Source organism: Callithrix jacchus, chromosome 1 (assembly GCF_049354715.1).
Source record: "Callithrix jacchus isolate 240 chromosome 1, calJac240_pri, whole genome shotgun sequence".
NCBI classification, from domain to species: domain Eukaryota; kingdom Metazoa; phylum Chordata; class Mammalia; order Primates; family Cebidae; genus Callithrix; species Callithrix jacchus.
Window position 1 is genome coordinate 212,637,415 of NC_133502.1, and position 18,868 is coordinate 212,656,282.

Here is an 18,868-nt window from a genome sequence, read left to right on the forward strand (position 1 = left end):
GCAAAAATGGACAAACGGGACCGCATCAGGTTACAAAGGAGACAGTCAGCAAAGCGAAGAGACAACCCACAGAATGGGAGAAACGTTTGCAAACTGCCCCGTTGACGGGGGGATTCATAACCAGAGTAAGGAGCTCAAACAACTCTTAGGAAAACATCAGATATTAAAATGGGCAAAAGCTTTCAGTACACATTTCTCAAAGGAAGTCATACGAATGGAAAACAAGGCCAGGCATGTTGAGTCATGCTTGTAAGCTCAGCACTTTTGGAGGCCAAGGCTGGCAGATTGTTTGGGCCCAGGAGTTTAAGACCAGCCTAGGCAACATGGTGAAATCCCATCTCTGCAAAAATATGCAAAAATTAGCCAAGCGTGGTGGTTCATTCCTGTATTCCCAGCTACTTGAGAGGCTGAGATGGGCAGATAGCTTGAGCCTGGGAGGTCCAGGCTGCAGTGAGCCAAGATCGTGCCATTACATTCCACTCTGGGCAACAGAGCAAGACATTGTCTCAAAAAATTAAAAAAAAAAAAAAAAAAAAGCTGCCAGGTGTGATGGTTTATTGCCTGTAATCCCAGTTCACTGGGAGGCTGAGGAGGGCAGGTCACTTGAGGTCAGGAGTTCAAGACCAACCTGACCAACATGGTGAAACCCTGCCTCTACTAAAAATGCCAAAATGAGCAGAGCATGGTGTGGTGCACACCTGTAATCCCAGCTACTTGGGTGGCAGACGCAGCAGTATCACTTGAACCTGGGAAGCAGAGGTTGCAGTGAGCAGAGATCAAACCGAGACTGTGCTCCAGCCTTGGCAATAGAGCAAGATTCTGTCTTTTAAAAAAAAAAATAGCAAACAGGCATATGAAAAAGTGCTCAGCAGCACTGATCATCAGAGAAATACAAATCAGAAACTCCCGTGAGAGATCTTCTTTCACAGCGAAAATGGTTTCTATCCAAAGGACAGGCAGTAACAGACGCAGGTGAGGATGTGAGGAAGAGGAAGTCTTCATACACTGTTGGTAGGAAGCTAAATTAGTACCCCGCCATGGAGAACAGTTTAGAGGTTCATTAGAAAGCTAAACAGAACCACCCTCAAATCCATTGATCCCACCACTGCGTACACACCCACAAGAAAGGACATGAATATATTGAAGAGACGTCTGCACTCCCCTGGTGGCTGCAGCTCTGTTCACAATAGCCATGATTTGGAAGCATCCTAAGTGTCTTTTAGCAAACGAATGGATAAAGAATGTGGTACTGATACACAGAGGAGTACTATTCAGCCGAAAAAAGATTCACAGGAGGCTGAGGCAGGAGAACTGCTTGAACCCAGGAGGCAGAGGTTGTGGTGAGCCGAGATCGTGCCATTGCACTCCAGCCTGGGTAACCAGCGAAACTCCGTCTCAAAAAAAAAACCAAAAGATTCAGTCGTTTGCAGCAACATGGATAGAACTGGAAGGTTACCTTTTTTTTTGAGACGGAGTTTCACTGTTGTTACCCAGGCTGGAGTGCAATGGTGCGATCTCGGCTCACTGCAACCTCCGCCTCCTGGGTTCAAGCAATTCTCCTGCCTCAGCCTCCCGAGTAGCTGGGATTACAGGCACGCGCCACCATGCCCAGCTAATTTTTTGTATTTTTAGTAGAGACAGGGTTTCACCACATTGACCAGGATGGTCTCAATCTCTTGACCTCGTGATCCACCCGCCTCGGCCTCCCAAGGTGCTGGGATTATAGGCATGAGCCACCACGCCCAGCCGGAGGTTACCATTTTAAATGAAATAAGTTAGGCACAGAAAGACAAACATTGCATATAGTCTCACTTACCTGTGAGATCTAAAAATCAAACTCATTGAACCTGTGGAGATAGAGAAGGAAAGGATGGTTGCCAGAGGCTGGGATGGTAGAGGGCTGGAGAGGTGGGATGGTTAATGGATTAAAAACATAGTTATTAGGAACGAACGAGACCTAGTATTCCACAGCACAGCAGGGAAGTGCTGCCTTCTTTTTTTTTTTTCTTCCTTTTTTGAGACAGACCCTCACTCTATTGCCCAGCCTAGACTACAGTGACTTGATCTCGGCTCACTGCAACCTCCACTTCCCAGCTTCTAGTGATCCTCGTGCCTCAGCCTCCCAAGTAGCTGTGATTACAGACATGCACTTCCACACCTGGCTAATGTATGTATTTTTAGTAGAGATGGAGCTTTGCCATGTTGGTCAGGCTGGTCTCGAACTCCTGGCCTCAAGTGATCCACCCACCTCGGCCTCCCAAAGTGCTGGGAATAAAGGCGTGAGCACATACCTAGCCGGAAGTACTGTTTTCATTCCAGGGGTGAGAAGGTGGAGAGTACACAAATATTTCGGGATAATAGTGGAGAGTGATCTGAATTAAAACCGGCCAGGTTTACAGGTAAAGGGTGACATGGCTGGCCGTGGTGGCGCCACCTATGGGCCCTGTTACTTGGGAGGCTGTGGTGCAAGGATCCTTCGAGCCCGGGAGGTTGAGGCTGCAGTGAGCCCTGGTTTCCCCACTGCAGTCAGCCTGAGGGACACAGCAAGACCATCTCCCAAACAAAGAAGAAAGTCCTCTCTGAAGATCTGACATTTAGAGAACGTGAATGAGGTTGCCCCATGAGTGCCTGAAGCAGGAAGCCCAGTGCGGATCAGAGCAGAGGCACCGGGGCAAGGATGTGTAGCAGGAAGTCCGGCGCGGCTGGAGTGGACGGAGCAAGCTCGGGAAGGCTGGCTGGGGCAGGGGCCTACTGTGTAGCCCGGGATCGCATCAGGTTACGCTGCACAGACCTTGTTAGAAGGATTACATGAAAACAGGACAGTCTCTAACACATTTAAAGTCACAAATGATAGGTCTTATGGAAGGACTTTTTGTAAGCCATCGGATACTTACAGTAACCTTTTCCGGACCCTTTAGCAACTTCCAACTGTAAAAAGAGACATAATCTGTTACTAATTGGACACTTTTAATAATTACGGCAGTTTATTCAGAGAAGCAAGCTCTGTGTGACATTAAATTCTAAGAGGATTTTATTCTGCGGGTCCTTTAAACGTAATGAGTAATCTTTGTGTTGGGACTGGCTGAGAAATTTCATCTTGATGTTAAGATCTGCCTGTCAGTAGAGCTGTCCTCTGTTGTAAGCTGGAATTTATATCTAGCATCTCAACAGTCACTTGTCACGGAGTTCCCTGAATTTGTTTTCAAAACTTCTGCGGTGTGGCATGATGGCATACTTTCAAGGACACAACTCAGAGCTTTTATTTATTTTAAAAACTCAGAGGAGGAAAGTAGATTAAGGAAAAGAAACATGGCCAAGCACGGTGGCTCACGCCTGTCATCCCAGCACTTTGGGAGGCCAAGGTGGGCAGATCACGAGGTCAGGAGATAAGACCATTCTGGCCAGCATGGTGGAACCCCGTCTCTACTAAACATACAAAACAATTAGCCAGGCATGGTAGCTCACGCCTGTGGTCCCAGGTACTCAGGAGGCTGAGGCAGGTGAATCATTTGAACCTCGGAGGCAGAGGCTACAGTGAGCAGAGAACACGCCACTACACTCCAGCCTGGGCGACAGAGCGAGACTTTATCTCAAAAAAAATAAATGAATAAGAAAGAAAAGAAATCAAAAAGTGAAACAGCCAGGTGTCTGCCAGTGGATAAACGGAGAAACTGAAGGCAGCATACACTTAGAGTGGGGTGTTACTCAGCCTTAAGAGGGAAGGAAGCTGGGCACAGTGGCTCACGCCTGTAATCCCAGCACTTTGGGAGGCTGAGGTGGGTGGATCACGAGGTCAAGAGATCGAGACCATCCTGGTCAACATGGTGAAACCCCATCTCTACTAAAAATACAAAAATTAGCTGGGCATGGTGGTGGGCGCCTGTAGTCCCAGCTACTTGGGAGGCTGAGGCAGGAGAATTGCCCGAACCCAGGAGGCGGAGGCTGCGGTGAGCCGAGATTGCGCCATTGCACTCCAGCCTGGGTAACAAGAGCGAAACTCCGTCTCAGAAAAAAAAAAGGGAAGGAAATTCTGAAACATGCTACAGCATAGATGAACCTTGAAGGTATTATAGTAAGTGATACCAGCAGGACACAGGTGGGCAAATGTTTTGTACTAGCGGCTGAGGGGGGAGGGAAATGGGGAGTCACTGTTAAGTGTTACAGACTGGAGCGATGAGAAGATTCTAGAAATGGACAGTGGTGATGGCTGCACAACATGACACATACTCAACGCTCCTGAATTGTACGCTCAGTTAACTTGCTGATCTGTCTGGGAAACTGTAGAATGAGATGAAGCCGGCCGTGACCAAAGAAGTAACTTGTGGTTAGTCGGGGTCCAGCCTTGAAAACCAAAACTATGTAAGATACTTCAGCAGAAAGAACGTCACATGACTCTTTGACCAAATGGGAGTTAGAAAAACAGGTCAGTGTGATCCATGTGGTGACACGGAGGGAATGTCAGAACCTGCAAGCCCAGGGGACGCTCTACAGAGCTGGATCAGGCATCTGAAGGTGGGGGCTGCCACCCCACTGCTACCTTGTGAAAGCAGTCGAACTCCAGAAGAACCTGGCTGGCGTCACCAGGTGTGGCCCTGCCGATGCAGGATCCCAGCCCCAGCATCACAAAGCAGAATGTGAAAGTTGGATTTGCACCTGCAAGGAAAGGCTTCATCATATGCAGGTGGCGGATGGCGTGAAAGGTCCTGTGTGTGTTCACCTGAGTTCTCTAAGGAAAGAATCAGTACAGTAAGGCCAAGGGAATATTCAGAGACAATGATCGAATAGTTTTTTGATTTGATGAAAAACCTTGATCCTCAGATACAGAAAGCAAGAAGAGATATAAACTGGATATAAATTACACGTAGGTACAACGAACTGAATTATAGAATGTTCTGTTCCATAAAACAACCAATTTGGAAAAAGCAGATCACCCTGAAAGGATGTTGTGTGCTAGTGATAACAGATAGGAGCAACAGCAGAATTCAGAAGATGATGAGCTTGATGGCCAGGTGTAGTGACTCATGCCTGTAATCCCAGCAGTTCGGGAGGCCAGGCCAGGGCAGGAGAATCACTTTAGTCTGGGAGTTCAAGACCAGCCGGGGCAACATAGTGAGGCCCCATCTCTACAAAAAATGTAAAAAATTATCCAGGCATGGTGGTGTATGTCTGTACTCCCAGCTGCTCCGGAGGCTGGGGTAAGAGGATCACCTGAGCCCGAGAGGTCGAGGCTGCAGCGAGCCGTGATTGTGCACGGCACTCCAGCCTGGGTGACAGAGCAAGACCCGGTCTCAAAAAAAGGAAGCGGGGTGGGTAGTCGGTTGAATTTCAAATTTTGTGTTAGTTCCCTAGGGTTACATAACAAATTACGTTAACCGGGTGGCATAAAATAACAGAAATGTATTCTCATAGTCCTGGAGGTGAGAACTCCAAAATCTAGGTATTGACAGGGTTTCACTCTGAAGCCTCTAGGTGAGAGTCTGTGGCTCTTCTAGCTTCTAGTAGATTCAGGCCTTCCTTGGGTTGTGGCAATTTCTGCAAACTTAAAATAGAATGGAATTTCCTTAGCCAGTGTCTTAATAATCTTTGCAAACTTTCTACTTAGAAGGGAAACATTAGAAGTGTTTTCTTTAAAGTCAGGATAAACACAAGGGTTTTCTGTCATTGTTAACATCTCATACTGTATGGTAACAGTTTAGTGTCTAGAAAGAAAAATACATAGATAATGTGTGTATATATATGTATATACATATACATATATACACACACACACACACACACACACACACACACACTTGGGTAGTGTTTTACTTAAAACTCCAAGCAAATGACCCAGGAGACTTGTAGCTAAGAAATTCACCAAGTAGCTTTTTTTTTTTTTTTTTTTTTTTTTTGAGATGGAGTACAATGGCACGAACTCAGCTCACTGCAACCTCTGCTCCCAGGTTTAAGCAATTCTCCCGCCTCAGCCCCCCAAGTAGCTGGAATTGCAGGCGCCTACCACCACACCCAGCTAATTTTTGTATTTTTAGTAGAGATAGGTTTCACCGTGTTGGTCAGGCTGGTCTTGAACTCCTGGCCTCAGGTGATCCATCTGCCTTGACCCCCCGAAGTGCTGGGATTACAGGCATGAGCCACCATGCCCAGCCATTCGTTATTCTATAAATGTCAACATGAATACTTTTATTAAAAGATAGCAATGAGTGTTTTCTAACACATGGTTAATAGTCTCTCAATATAGTTTCCTTCTAGAAGGAACTAAGACTGTTTGGACAAATGACTAATTCCAGTACTGGGGCAGGAAATATAAGGTGAACCTAGACTATTTTATAACAGAAAGCAAGGAAGCATCAGAGACTACAGGGAGGTCTGTGAACAAGTACCGGAGCCGAGGCTGGGCGCAGTGACTCGCGCCTGTCATCCCAGCACTTTGGGAAGCTAAGGTGGGCAGATCACCTGAGGTCAGGAGTTTGAGACCAGCCCGGCCAACCTGTAAAACCCCATCTCTACTAAAAATACAAAAATTAGACAAGCTTGATGTTGTGTGCCTGTAATCCCAGCTACTCAGGAGGCTAAGGCAGGAGATTGACCTGGACCCAGGAGGCAGAGGCTGCCATGAGCCGAAATCACACCACTGCATTCTCACCTGGGCGAGAGTAACACTCCATCTCAAAAAAGAAAAAAACCAAATACAGGAGCCAGCTTGACAGCACACAAAGATGAGATATTTGAGCATTGAAAAAAAATACTGATTTTAAAATTTAAATATATTTAAAATTCCTGAGTTCATGATGATACTTCAAAACAAGAAAATTACTGGGCCGAGCGTGGTGGATCACCTGAGGTCAGGAGTTCGAAACCAGCCTGACCAACATGGCGCAACCCCATCTTTACTAAAAATACAAAAAAATTAGCCAGGCATGGTGACACATGCCTGGAATCCAGCTACTAGGGAAGCTGAGGCTGGAGAATTGCTTGAACCCAGTAGACAGAGGTTGCAGTGAGCTGAGACCACACCACTGCACCCCAGCCAGGGTGACACAGCAAGGTTCCGTCTCAAAAAAAAATAATTATTGACCACTTTAGCTTTATAGGACAATTTATTCTAAAAACTCATTCAATAGAGGCAAAGAAAATTTTTGTTTCTTCACACACTGTATTTCAGAATATGCAAACAATTGACCAAAAGAGAATAGAATTTGGTCAATAAATGAAGCAGAAATAATAGAATAACAACCGATAAATGGACCTGGGGTAGCTTCTCTCAACTCAAGCTTTCAGGACGTGATGAAGCCCTAGTGTTCTACAGTGGAAGGCAGTGGACTTTGTCTGTAAAAGGCCACATTGTAAATGTTTTTGGCTTCAAAGTTATACGGGGCATTGTTCCAATAAAACTTCCTTCATCAAAGCAGGTTGCTGCCTCCACGCTCTGGTTTGAGGTTTGTAGACCGCTGTCCTAATGCATTCGTTGTATGTAATGAATTACCTTTATGCTGTGTACCTTTTACTAGGTGCATGCTAGTTAGAGGTGGTAGATACTACACCATCCTTGGAAGGAGTGAGAAAATGGGCACTGAGTCTCCTCTGCAGCTTAATTCCGTCTTAGAACTCTGATTAACCTTCTAGCTGCTAAAGCGTTGGGTAAAAGACTAATGAGATGCTTTATAATGGAAGGATTAGGCTGACAGCACCTGAACACACAGATCAAATTTGGCATCATAAAAAGAGCAGACGACATTCCGTCTCCTGCTGTAATGAGAGTAAACTACGCAGCGCCGTCTGTGAAGTACCGTTGGCCAAAAGTCGGTTTGTTTTATCAGACCCCCTTGTTACAACTGCCAGTTTAAGGGAAATAGAAGGTATAGGGGAACACATTCACACTGCAGTGAGGACACCGTCAGCTCCGTCCACACTGTGGGAAACCCAACAGGAACAAAATGACCCAGTTTTTTCAGTGAACAAATGAGAGGGAGACACTTAGTAGAAACTCAAGGTTTAAGAGTCATAGCAACCAAGTGCAGTATATAGACCTTTCTGAATTTGATTGGAACAAACCGCCTTTGTTTTTAAACAGAGTCAGGATCTTGCTATGTTGCGCAGGCTGGTCTCAACCTTCTAGGCTCAAGTGATCCTCCCACCTCAGGCTCACACCTATAATCCCAGCCCTGTGGGAGGCCAAGGCAGGCAGATCACTTAAGGCCAGGAGTTTGAGACCAGCCTGGCCAACATGGCTAAACCCCATCTCTTCTAAAAATACAAAAATTAGCCAGATGTGGTGTTGCACTTCTGTAATCACAGCTACTCAGGAGGTTAAGGCACAAGAATTGCTTGAACCCGGGAGGCAGAGGTTGCAGTGAGCTAAGATTGCACCATCGCACTCCAGCCTGGGCAACAGAGTGACTCTATCTCAAAGAAAAACAACAAATATTATGATAGCCTGACATAGTGGCTCACACCTGTAATCCCTGCACCTTGGGAGGTAAGTGGGCAGATCACTTGAGCTCAGGAGTTTGAGAGCAGCCTAGCCAATGTGGTGAAACCCTGTCTCTACTAAAAATATAGTAATTACCCAGGCATGGCGGCATATGCCTGTAATCCCACCTATCTGGGTGGGAGGTTGAGGTACGAGAATTGCTTGAACCCAAGAGGCAGAGGCTGCAGTGAGCCAAAATCATACCACTGTACTCCAGCCTGGGAGACAGAGTGAGACTCTGTCTCAAAAAAAAAAAAAAAAAAAATTATATGGATCTTGAAACACAGTTTCTAAAATTCATGTAAAAGAGCAAAGGGCTCTGTATAGCCTTGGTGACTTACAAAAACAATAGATAGGGACGGTCATTATACCAAATAGATCAAATCTGCAGTGTTTAAGAGAGAATGGTATTGGCACGGAGATAGACAATGACACCGAAGCAGACCTTGAGAGAGAACATGGGTTTTTCAGAACCCCCGCCCAGGATGCTGGTGTGTGCCTGTAGTCCCAGCCACTCAGGACTCTGAGGTGGGAGGATCTTTCACACACAGGAGTTCGAGGCTGCAGAGTGAGCTGTGATGGCAGCAATTCGAGATCCCTGTGTCTTTGGAGAGAACCGTGGTATCAGTACACTTGTTCATTTATAAGGAAAAAATGTACATCCCTGCTCCTTATGTAAGTTCCAGATTTCCAGATACGCTAAAGGCCAGAACCTTTCTGAAGAAGTTATAGGTGAATATCTTTAAGATACTGGGATAAAAATAATTTGTAAGTACAAAAAGCAAAAACCGTAAGAGGAGAGAGAGACTGACACATTTGATTACATTATTTATTTGAAACATCCATGTGGCAGAAACACCGTTAATAAAAAGACAAATTGCAGAGTAGAAGTACGTAATTTTAGCATCAACGAAAACTTACCCAGATCATTTTAAAGCGTTTCTCCACATCATTAGCCCTAGTAATCCATAGGCACAAAGACAAATGAACAGGAAATTCACAGAAGCGAAGATGAAATGTGCAGTAGTGAAAGTGAAAATAGGTTCTGTGGGCCGGGCACGGTGGCTCACGCCTGTAATCCCAGCACTTTGGGAGGCCGAGGCGGGTGGATCACGAGGTCAAGAGATCAAGACCATCCTGGTCAACATGGTGAAACCCCGTCTCTACTAAAAATACAAAAAATTAGCTGGGCATGATGGCGTGTGCCTGTAATCCCAGCTACTCAGGAGGCTGAGGCAGGAGAATTGCCTGAACCCAGGAGGCGGAGGTTGTGGTGAGCCGAGATCGCGCCATTGCATTCCAGCCTGGGTAACAAGAGCGAAACTCCATCTCAAAAAAAAAAAAAAAAGAAAGAAAATAGGTTCCATATCACTCCAGTCCGGAAGATGCACATGAAACATCCAAAGCGTATGTTATATTCGTGAGTTTGGCTAAAATGCAAATGTTTTATCATACTAAAGGAATGTGAGGTAAATGAGATTGCTACTTAAAAAGTAGGAATAGGCCAGGTGCGGTGGCTTACTCATGTAATCCCAGCACTTTGGAAGGCTGAGGTGGGTGAATCACTTGAGGTTGGGAGTTGGAGACCAGCCTTGCCAACGTGGTGAAACTGCACTTCTACTAAAAATATAAAAATTAGGCCGGGCGTGGTGGCTCAAGCCTGTAATCCCAGCACTTTGGGAGGCCGAGGCGGGTGGATCACGAGGTCAAGGGATCAAGACCATCCTGGTCAACATGGTAAATCCCCGTCTCTACTAAAAAATACAAAAAATTAGCTGTGCACAGTGGCGCGTGCCTGTAATCCCAGCTACTCAGGAGGCTGAGGCAGGAGAATTGCCTGAACCCAGGAGGCGGAGGTTGCGGTGAGCCGAGATTGCGCCATTGCACTCCAGCCTGGGTAACAAGAGCAAAACTCCGTCTAAAAAAAAAAAAGAAAAAATATATATATAAATTAGCCAGGCATGATGGCCGTAATCCCAGCTACTCAAGAGGCTTAGGCAAGAGAATCTCTTGAACCTAGGAGGTGGAGGTTGCAGTGAGGTGAGATCACACCATTCCACTTCTTCAGCCTGGGCGACAGAGTAAGACTCTGTCTCCAAAAAAAAAAAAACATTTTGGACAGCACTTTTAAAAAAAATAAACTCATTGGAGCCAGGCAGGGTGGCGCGTGCCTGTAGTCCCAGCTATTCGGGAGGTGGAGGTTGCAGGATCTCTTGAGCTCAGGAGTTCTGGGCTGTAGTGTACTGTGCACTACAGCCCACTAAGTGTATCCACACTAAGTCTGGCATCAATATGGTGACCTCCCAGGAGCAGGGGACCACCAGGTTGCCTAAGGTGGGGTGAACCGGCCCAGGTCAGAAATGGAGCAGGTCAAAACTCCCGTGCTGATCAGTAGTGGGATCGCACCTGTGAATAGCCAATGCAGTCCGGCCTGGGCAACATAGCGAGACCCCATCTCTTTTAAAAATAATAATAATAATAACCTCATTGGAAATGATGGGCACCCTTTGGACAGTGTCTGATGGAGTTTGTATGTATACTTTACTCTTATCTGGTCATTCTGCTGTTGAATTCACACCATAGAGAATCCTTACACACATGCTTGAGAAGACATGTTTTAAGATAAATTTGTTTAAAAAAATAGAAAAAAAGTAAATTTGTTGATACTATTGTTTATAGACTTCTAAAATTGGAATCAAGGCGAATAATGAATTGTTAAGCTGAAGAATAATTATACCATGAAATACGGTATTAACATTAATAAGACAAAATGTTTAAGATGTGATAGTTTGGGGGATACATGGGAATTCATTAATTTACAGTTTTCTTTATGGTTGAAATTGTTCTTTTTTTCCCTAGGAAAAAAAAATAAAAGTCGGTTTAAACAGTTCTTAGAGATTGAAAAAGAAAGTAAACTGCGTTTTTAAAAATTTAATTTTTTTTTTTGAGACAGAGTTTCGCTCTTGTTACCCAGGCTGCAGTGCAATGGTGCAATCTCGGCTCACTGCAACCTCCACCTCCTGGGTTCAGGCAATTCTCCTGCCTCAGCCTCCCGCGTAGCTGGGACTACAGGCGTGCACCACCGTGCCCAGCTAATTTTTGTATTTTTAGTAGAGATCGGGTTTCACCTTGTTGACCAGGATTGTCTTGATCTCTTGACCTCATGATCCACCCGCCTCGGCCTCCCAAAGTGCTGGGATTAACCGCACCTGGCCAAAAAATTTAATTTTTTTAAAAAAAATTGATAATAGCAAATTTCACTAATTAAAAGAGATACAGATTAGCATCACAAATGAAAATAATTTAGGAACAAACACTCAAGTCAAATGGAACTCAACAGGGGTCGTGACTTGCTCACAGCAACAGGCAGGCAAAGGTCCTATCCCTTGCGGAACGGAAGCCAGAACGGGAGAAGGAAATACAGGCTCTGTGCTGGCTTCTCCCCTGCGTCTTCGTGCCTTGCCGTCCGGCAGTCTCGATTTTCTCCTTGCCTCTTTTCTTTGGCCCCCGCCTCCTTGTTCCCTGCGAGTGGTAAGTGCCCCACGAGGCTGGGAGTGGAGTGCCGAGTATGCTTCTCACGGCCATGGCCAGGAGCTGGGAAAAAATCATCCCTGCCTTCCGGCTCCTTGCCAGTCCCAGCTGCCACCTTCCCCCGTTCCCAGCCAAACTCTCACTGGCGGCAGGGCCTGCTGCCTGCTGAGGGGGTGGGCTGGGGAGCAGACCACTGCCTGCCTGGATGCCTTCATAAACACAGAACAGCAGGAGCTGGGGCGTGCATATAAAATCCGGTGTGTGTTTGGACTGAGAGTGAGGTCCTAAAAAGGGATTTACAATTGTTGCTTTTTTTAAGTAAAAGATGGGAATGGCCTTGAGTAATCCAAGAAGGTAGTCCTCGTTTAATCTATACTTTCTCTCTTCACTGCCATTCTGCTGTTTTCTTTTGCCCTGCTCCCTCCCCGCCCCTCCACACTGTGCCTGTCCTGCCACCTCCGTCCCCCACCTTGAGCTCAGTGTGAGGAAACAGGTTCAGTTAGGTTACCCTTTTCCTAAAGCATTCCATCTGTAGACACATTCCAGTTACCCAGGAGAGGGTGGCGCAAGGAGCGGAAGTCGCTTCGCAGTTCTCTCGCAGTGATGATGGAACATGTCAGCGTCCGGAGCGGGCTTAGCTCACTCACCCTTTGCCTTCACTGTAGATCGAGCCAAGAGGAGAAAGCTCAGGGAAGAAAGGGCATGGCTGCTGGCTCAAGGGAAGGAGCTCCCTCCAGAACTTTCCCATCTGGACCCCAGTTCTCCCATGAGGGAGGAAAAAAAGACGAAGGACCTGTGAGTATTTAGTAACAACAGTAGCAGCTGATAGCATTTATCAGGCACTCAGGCACTGCTCAGCACACTCCCCATTCATCCTTAGAACAGCCCTGTTGGGTCACATTGTCCCCGTGTGGGAGTTCACAGGGTGGCCCTGCACGCACAGCTAGCCCTGGTGCCCTTCCTCAGGCACACACCCAGCTGCCCTGGCCTCTGACACCCTTCCTGCCACACTGTGTGGGAGCAGAAGTGATCCTTACACTAAGCTCTTCCTTCCTCATCCCCTTAATTTAATGAAATCAGAATCTGATTATGATGTGAATTAGGTCTTTGGAAATGTGAATAGCAGTTTATTCTTGAAGTAATTACTTCCTGGGGTGTTACTAGGTACATGCGTCTTTACTCCTCACTAAAAATTCAAGAGGCAGTTATTCAGTGTTGGCTGGGCACCGTGGCTCACACCTGTAGTCCCAGCGCTTTGGGAGGCCAAGGCAGGTGGATCACCTGAAGTCAGCAGTTCAAGACCAGCCTGGCCAACATGGAAAACCCCGTATCTACTAAAAATACAAAATTAGCCAGGCGTGGTAGCGCATGCCTGTAATCCTAGCTACTCGGGAGGCTGAGGGAGGAGGATTGCTTGAATTCCAAGGGTGGAGGTTGTGGTGAGCCAAGATCGCACCATTGCACTCTAGCCTGGGCAACGAGAGTGAAACTCCATCTCAAAAAAAAAAAAACAAATCAGTGTTCATGAGCTCATATATCATATGCTTTTTTGGATTAGTATTTAGATCACAAAAGTACTCATAAGCAAAATAAAGCCTGCTTAAGACTGTGCTATAAAGCCTGGGCAACATAGGGAAACCTCACCTCTACCAAAAGTGCAAAAATTTGCCAGGCATGGCGGCACACACCTGTAGTCCCAGCTATTCAGGAGGCTGAGGTGAGAGGATTGCTGGTGCCCAGGAAATCAAGGCTGCAGTGAGCTGTGAGGACGCCACTTCACTCCAGCCAAGGCGACAGAGCGAAATCCTGCCTCAGAATAAGTAAAACAAAATGAAAAAGAATGCAAATTAAATAACGAACGTTTTGGAACCATCAAGTTCTGGATCATCCAGGCCTACCCCACATTTTCTAGAGGAGAAAAGTGACATTCCCAGTTTTGTTAAGGTCCGCCGTCGCTCATGGTATTTCCAGGGAGTGTTACCAGTGTCACAGGCTCATCTCAAGCACACTGTTGGGACTGTCCCACCTCTTATTTCAGCTGTGTCTGCGGTAGACCTGAGAGAGCGCAGGAGAGACGGTGCTCAGAGTTCCTATTAATTTCTTATTTTGTGATTTACAGCCTTGAGTTGGACGACGATTTCACTGCCATGTATAAAGGTTAGTTCCCGTCCTCCCGTTCCGTTTCTGATGAGCGTGTTCGTCTGTGAGTGTGTTAATCGAGATCTCTCTGGCTCTCAGTTCTAGACGTGGTAAAGGCTCACAAGGATTGCTGGCCCTTTTTGGAACCTGTGGATGAATCTTATGCCCCTAACTATTATCAGATTATTAAGGTAGAAGCTGTCTTTGCAATAATGCTTCGTGTGTATATTTCTCTTGGGTTTGTCATTTTTTCTTGTCTCGTGTGTGTGTGTGTGTGTGTGTGTGTGTGTGTATTTTTTTTACTATATTTTTTCAACTGTCGAAAGTTGATGTGACGTTTCTCCTTTTATCTGTTGCTCATTACAGACCAGCATTGCTGAATTCTCATTCTCTCTCTTGCCCTCTCTCGGTCTCTCTCTCTCTATGAAATGTTTTGCACTCAGCATATTTTAAAACTATAAAGAGTTATGTGTCTCATTCAGGCCCCCATGGATATTTCCAACATGGAGAAGAAACTGAATGGAGGTCTGTACTGTACCAAGGAGGAGTTTGTGAATGACATGAAGACCATATTCAGGAACTGTCGAAAGTATAATGGGGAAAGTAGTGGTAAGCGGGGACGGAGTTTGCGCCGGCCACGGATCTGCTGACCCACTGTTAGCAAAAATGAAATGCTTTCTCCTTTAGAAATACGCATCCTAGCGACTTTTCTTCAGGACAGTGAGCACAATGTGTATGAAAAGCCATGGGATTAACCATTCCAGCCACTTAAACGGGTTTGCTTTGGTTTTGCTTGTTTTTGAGACAGAGTCTTGCTCTGTCACCCAGGCTGGAGTGCAGTGGCGCAATCTCGGCTAACTGCAACCTCTGCCTCCTGGGTTCAAGCGATTCTCCTGCCTCAGCCTCCCGAATAGCTGGCACCCACCACCACATCTGGCTAATTTTTGTGTTTTTAGTAGAGACGGGGTTTTACCATGTTGGCCAGGCTGGTCTCGAACTCTTGACCTCAGGTGATATGGCCACCTCGGCCTCCCAAAGTGTCAGGATTACAAGTGTGAGCCACCGCGCCTGGCTCACTTACACAGTGTTTGCCAGAGACTATCCTGCCCCACAGGACAAGAGAATGCAGCTGGCAGCTAACTGGCTCATCCTAGAGACCAGGCTGCGTCTGGATAATACTGTGCATGCCTCTTTAACCACTGACAGGACTGCCCCTAGATAGAGCTGATTCTTCAGTCATCTGGAGAAGCTACTGAAGTGGATCTCTAATAGTGAAGTAGAAATGGTTCTTTTTACTTTGGGTCATTTATGCATTAACTCAGAATGCCCTACTTAAAAACAGCAGATTCCACAATTTTTTTATTTTGTATTTCTGCCGTTTAACCTTGAAGAATTAAATTTTTACTGGCTTTTTTGTTTTGTTTTGTTTTGTCTTTTTGGTTGTTGTTATTTTGAGATGGGATCTCACCCTGTCACCCAAGCTGGAGTGCAGTAGCACAGACATGGCTCACTGCAACCTCCAATTCTTAGACTCAAGGGATCCTCCTGCCTTGGTCCCATAGCAGCTGGGACTGTGGGAATGTGCCACCGCACCTGGCTATTGTGTTTTTGGTAGGGACGGGTCTCGCTTTGTTGCCCAGTCTGGTCTTAGAACTCCTGGGCTCAAATTGATCCTCCTGCCTTGGCTTCCCCAAGTGCTGGGATTACAGGCGTAAGTTACCGTGCTCAGCCTGGCTTGGTTTAATAGTCCTCCAGCCCCTGTCCCAAGCATGCCACCTTGGGCGTCTCACAGAGAGGAGCCATGTCGTCTTCATCTTGCATCCATAGCTCTGCAATGTAACGTGCCCCAAAGGTGAATTAAACTCATAGTTGACCCAGGTTGCATCTTTTACGTTTTAGTAGAATTGTCTTTTGTGGCCTCTATAGGTCAGTTTCTATAACCTATACCTAGAAACCAATCCTCCTGTCTTCCTGTAGAGTATACCAAGATGTCTGATAATTTAGAACGGTGTTTCCATCGGGCAATGATGAAGCATTTTCCTGGTGAAGATGGAGATACAGATGAAGAATTTTGGATTCGAGAGGATGAAAAGCGGGAGAAGAGACGGAGTCGGGCTGGGCGAAGTGGTGGCAGCCATGTTTGGACCCGCTCCAGGGATCCCGAAGGGCCCAGCAGGAAACAGCAGCCCGTGGAGAATGGAGGGAAGTCTTTGCCCCCCACACGCCGAGCCCCCTCTTCTGGGGACGGTCAGAGCAGCAGCTCCACACAGCCCCCACGGGAGGCGGGCACTTCCAATGGCCGAGGCTTTTCTCATCCCCTGCACTGTGGCGGAACGCCCAGCCAAGCACCCTTTTTAAACCAGTTGGTAAGGAATAGAGTGGAGGCCGTTGTGGTCTCTCCTGGTTTGTGAGTTCATAGGGATGTAAAGGTCATTCAGTTAGTACTTTCTACACAGTATTTCTGTGTATGGGTGACATCTATTCCCCCAAGAGTCCTTCATTTTACTTCATTTTTGTTTACTTTCTAGTAGAGATAAGGTGTTGCTATGTTGTCTAGGCTGACCTCAAATTCCTGACCTCAAGCAATCCTCCTGCCTCAGCCTCCCAAAGTACTGGGACGATAGGCATGAGCCACTGTGCCAAGCCCTTTATTATAAATCCTCCTTTTTCCTCAATCATTTGAAATATGTATTCTCAATGTGGGCACAAAAATGGCATTTAAAAATACATAATCTGGCCAGGCATGGTGGCTTACGCCTGTAATGCCAGCACTTTGGGAGACGGAGATAGGTGGAACATGAGGTCAGGAATTCAAGACCAGCCTGGCTAACATGGTGAAACCCCGCCTCTACTAAAAATACAAAAATCAGCCAGGTGTGGTGGTGCATGCCTGGAGGCACAGCTGCTCAGGAGGCTAAGGCAGGAGGATTGCTTGAACCCAGGAGGCAGAGGTTACTGTGAGCGGAGATCATGCCACTGCACACCAGCCTAGGTGACAGAGCGAAACTATCTCCAAAAAAAAGTAATCTAGCCAGGCGTGGTGGCTCACACCTGTAATCCCAGCACTTGGGAGGCCAAGGCAGGTGAATCTCTTGAGGTCAGGAGTTCGAGACCACCCTGACCAACATAGTGAAACCTCGTCTTAAAAAAAAAAAAAAAGTATCTTTTGTATAAAGCACAGGTATAGTACATAAACATACAGTATATCTGCAGCATCAAGATTTCGTGGTAGCAGGCGGCTGAGAAATGGCTAAAATGGATCCTTGGGTGGAGGAGAAATAAAAAAGAGGTTGAGAAATGCTGATTTAATCTGTCTCCTGGAGCAGGAGGTTGCTTTGGGCTCACAGGTGAGCCCTGGTTTGGGTGAGCACGTGTTCAGTCTCCGCGTCTTTATCTGAGGTCTAGTCTGTTGTATCACAGGTGGGCCCTGGTGTGGGTGAGCGCGTGTTCAGTCTCCGCGTCTCCATCCGAGGTCTAGTCTGTTTTGTCACAGGTGGGCCCTGGTGTGGGTGAGCGCGTGTTCAGTCTCCGCATCTTTATCTGAGGTCTAGTCTGTTTTGTCACAGGTGGGCCCTGGTGTGGGTGAGCGCGTGTTCAGTCTCCGCGTCTCCATCCGAGGTATAGTCTGTTGTATCACAGGTGGGCCCTGGTGTGGGTGAGCGCGTGTTCAGTCTCCGCGTCTCCATCCGAGGTCTAGTCTGTTGTATCACAGGTGGGCCCTGGTGTGGGTGAGCGCGTGTTCAGTCTCCGCATCTTTATCTGAGGTCTAGTCTGTTTTGTCACAGGTGGGCCCTGGTGTGGGTGAGCGCGTGTTCAGTCTCTGCGTCTCCATCCGAGGTCTAGTCTGTTGTATCACAGGTGGGCCCTGGTGTGGGTGAGCGCGTGTTCAGTCTCCGCGTCTCCATCCGAGGTCTAGTCTGTTGTATCACAGGTGGGCCCTGGTGTGGGTGAGCGCGTGTTCAGTCTCCGCATCTTTATCTGAGGTCTAGTCTGTTTTGTCACAGGTGGGCCCTGGTGTGGGTGAGCGCGTGTTCAGTCTCTGCATCTCCATCCGAGGTCTAGTCTGTTGTATCACAGGTGGGCCCTGGTGTGGGTGAGCGCGTGTTCAGTCTCCGCGTCTCCATCCGAGGTCTAGTCTGTTGTATCACAGGTGGGCCCTGGTGTGGGTGAGCGCGTGTTCAGTCTCCGCATCTTTATCTGAGGTCTAGTCTGTTTTGTCACAGGTGGGCCCTGGTTTGGGTGAGCGCGTGTTCAGTCTCCGCGTCTCCATCCGAGGTCTAGTCTGTTTTGTCACAGGTGGGCCCTGGTGTGGGTGAGCGCGTGTTCAGTCTCTGCGTCTCCATCCGAGGTCTAGTCTGTTGTATCACAGGTGGGCCCTGGTGTGGGTGAGCGCGTGTTCAGTCTCCGCATCTTTATCTGAGGTCTAGTCTGTTTTGTCACAGGTGGGCCCTGGTGTGGGTGAGCGCGTGTTCAGTCTCCGCATCTTTATCTGAGGTCTAGTCTGTTTTGTCACAGGTGGGCCCTGGTGTGGGTGAGCGCGTGTTCAGTCTCCGCATCTTTATCTGAGGTCTAGTCTGTTTTGTCACAGGTGGGCCCTGGTGTGGGTGAGCGCGTGTTCAGTCTCCGCATCTTTATCTGAGGTCTAGTCTGTTTTGTCACAGGTGGGCCCTGGTGTGGGTGAGCGCGTGTTCAGTCTCCGCGTCTTTATCTGAGGTCTAGTCTGTTTTG

At 47.2% G+C, this 18,868-nt stretch overlaps 1 protein-coding gene across 8 annotated transcripts in view; it reads left to right on the top strand.

Annotated features, from left to right (window-relative positions):
- CECR2 (CECR2 histone acetyl-lysine reader) overlaps positions 1 to 18,868 on the top strand; it is a 190,351-nt gene that overhangs the window by 154,333 nt on the left and 17,150 nt on the right. For all 8 annotated transcript variants that reach the window (XM_035282811.3, XM_035282914.3, XM_035282860.3 and 5 more), the window contains 5 exons: positions 12,667 to 12,796; positions 14,121 to 14,158; positions 14,240 to 14,331; positions 14,623 to 14,749; positions 16,118 to 16,506. In XM_035282811.3, coding sequence (XP_035138702.3) covers positions 12,667 to 12,796; positions 14,121 to 14,158; positions 14,240 to 14,331; positions 14,623 to 14,749; positions 16,118 to 16,506 — 776 coding nt within the window. The remainder of the gene's footprint in view (positions 1 to 12,666; positions 12,797 to 14,120; positions 14,159 to 14,239; positions 14,332 to 14,622; positions 14,750 to 16,117; positions 16,507 to 18,868) is intronic.